Below are 2,801 nucleotides of genomic sequence, written 5' to 3'. Positions count from 1 at the left end.
GTTCACCTCGTTTAACAACACATGCGGCATGCGCCACTGTATCTTGAATATTTCAAGTTTAGGCTCCATCGCTGCATTTCCAACGAGACAGTTGTTATCATTGCGCGATCGTATTAAAATCAATTCGTGACGGGCGTTAATCACCACGCGTTGATAATCTTCACAGAATCCCAATAGCATGCTGAGCGGCACACAAAAATTAAAGTCTCCAGTTCCATTGTTCACCACATCCCAGCCGGCATTCTTCAGAGACATCATTTTATCGAACGATGACGAGACATAGGTCTTGAGCGTGCTAGTTATTCCAACATTTCTGGCGCGATCAATCTCCACACCATCGAGTTCATATCGGATCTCGTCGAACATGAACGCGACACAATTATTTCCCAGTACTACATCAGATCCTTCGATTTGATTGGCAGTAGTTAGTTTTCCCTCGATGTACAGAAAACTTTCATGCGGCAACGTATAGAGATCCTGTTGTTGTATTGGTATTCTTATCTCATCACTGTGCCCGAATGTAGTGTTGGCAAACGGATTGTACGAGTGAGTCTCAATCTTGACGATGCGCTCGTCGAAGATTGGCTCTTCGTTGAGATTGAGAATGTCAATCATTGTTTGCGCACTGCGAATCCCAAAGAGGTTAAAAATTCCACGTTCAATACGTTGAGTTTCTTCTTCTTGCAACTAGACGACTGGATATCACCGAATCTCGATGTCGCAGGCTTGGTGGTATCTTTTACAATTTGCTCCGATCCGTTCAGCACGAGCATCTCATGCACACTCGCGCGCGTTATCGCTGTCGTCGGCGTACGTGCAATCTGAGGGTGATTTCTTCTCCGCGAAAGTCGAGCAATTGACTGTTCTGATCCACAACGCGTACCGTTAAATCGGTAATGCTCCGTGCGATGCCTGGCAGGTAAATGATCTGCATCGGCGTTTCCGATATCTTATATCCTGGTGACACGTTCGGCGAAAATTCGTGTATCGTGTGCACAGGCTTGCTGTTGCTGTACGCACCCGCGGTCACGTTGCACTCTACGCGGATAATGTTCACATTGGTAATGTTGATAGGCAGGTCTGATTCATGCCATTTTCGCGGTTGCAGTATACGCGTCGATGAGAATCCCAGTAGCGATCCAATGTTGTTGGGCTTGCTAAAGTTTATTTCAAAGGCGCATTTGATCTCACTTCTCATCGTGTTGTAATTAGCGCGGAGCACAATTGGGTATTCATCGTCTTCGTCGTCACCGTCGTCGCGTTTTTCACCACCATCATTAGGAACCGACGTGGACGTTTCCATGAAAGTGCGCGTTTCAAAAATTCATTTATGGCCTGTAATTCATACGATCCTTCGGGAATTGTAATTTCCGCGTCGTCATAGTAAAATTTATTATTCGAAACATTCACATTCGATATCGTATTGTAAGTCTCAAAGTTCATCAGACCGAGCTCGTAATCGTCGTCGCTCAGGTCTATGGCTGGAAAATAGTTTACAGCGAGCATGCTGCTCTTTCCCGTCAGCGTGAGTGTTAGCGACATGGTGGATGAAAAGCTGTTCAGCGAATACTGACTCCTCGCGACGCCTCGTCAAGCTTTTAAATTCGCACGCGTCAGTCGTCGACCGTTTGGAGAAATCGTAGACACAGCTGTCCGCAGATGCTCTGATCATAGGTCTGATGGGATGTTCGATTATACACAGTCGTTGCATCATCTCCGAAATATCTCACCAATTCTTTAGGCGGTCGGAGATTACCAAAACTGTCGAAATATACCACACGGTTTCCCCTCTTCGCGTACGCTACCCAGTGAGTGCCGGGTCCCGCCGCGTTGTCCAGATTGACGATACCGCTCTCGTTTCGTCGTACTCCGCTTATCGGTAACGCGTTTCGCATAAAAACACCTCTAAAGTACGGTATGTGCACACATTTTGCCATTTGATCCAATTGCACGTTTGTTGTTACACCCGCAGGCATTTTTAATGCTTTTTGACGGTTTTTTTCCTTCCTTGTTTCGTTACACCTCGTCCACGTTTGTATGGAGCGAGATACACTCCGCGACCTTCCATCGCGCGATTATGACGCTGCAACTCCTCAAGTTGACGTTGTGCAGCTTTGCTATCGCTCACAGCCTTCGCCACACCAGCTGCTCCACCGATCATGGATCCGAGCACACCCAATATCGGTAGAAGTGGTAATACACCGCCGCGTTTCGCTACCGGAAGTATTCGCTTCTTTGTTGCTCTTTTCTTCTTTGTTTTCATACCGATCTTTGTCTTGGCTTTCATAGCAGCCCAAACAGCTGTAGCGGCAGCTCTCTCTCCAAGCGTTGAATCTCTGGCGAAAATGCGTTTCCGCGCTCTCTCGGCGAGTACCCTGTCCGCCACGTGTCTCTCAGCGAGTTCGCTACTCCGAGAATATGCAATGTCGTGCTCGCAGCACGTCGCGTCCAATGGATTTATCCCTCGATCGCCTCTCGCCAATCGTTCTTCAAGGCGAGTGCCTGGGCCACAAAACCGGGGATATGTAGCTCAAAAGGAAGCGCGTTTATCGCGCGATTCAGCAGACCGCCGCCACGTTTTACCGCTGCTGCTTCTGCCAACATTCGTAGCAATCCTTGATCATCGGCGCGGGACCGTCGATGTGCGTCCTCTGCCACGGCTGATTGTAATGCTCGTAACAGCGCCGATAAGTCTGAACCTCCGAATCAGTCTTTATACGTTCGGGGAGCTTATCCCACAGGTAGTGTACGTAATCGCCACACACTCGTAACAGAACAGTTTTTGGAATAAACTGCAACTG

The 2,801-nt window shown here is 48.1% G+C and overlaps 1 protein-coding gene across 1 annotated transcript; it reads right to left on the bottom strand.

Annotated features, from left to right (window-relative positions):
• Positions 1-6: 6 nt before the first annotated feature.
• LOC105566153 lies at positions 7-615 on the bottom strand (the record flags this gene model as incomplete). The annotated part of the gene is made up of 1 exon (XM_012019932.1): positions 7-615. A coding segment is annotated over exon 1 (609 nt), but the record flags the coding sequence as incomplete, so codon positions are not given.
• Positions 616-2,801: the final 2,186 nt, after the last annotated feature.

The sequence above is a fragment of the Vollenhovia emeryi genome, unplaced genomic scaffold, assembly GCF_000949405.1.
Source record: "Vollenhovia emeryi isolate VEMERY1.0 unplaced genomic scaffold, V.emery_V1.0 DF943300.1, whole genome shotgun sequence".
Lineage (NCBI taxonomy): Eukaryota > Metazoa > Arthropoda > Insecta > Hymenoptera > Formicidae > Vollenhovia > Vollenhovia emeryi.
This window is presented reverse-complemented; position numbering and strand designations above follow the sequence as displayed.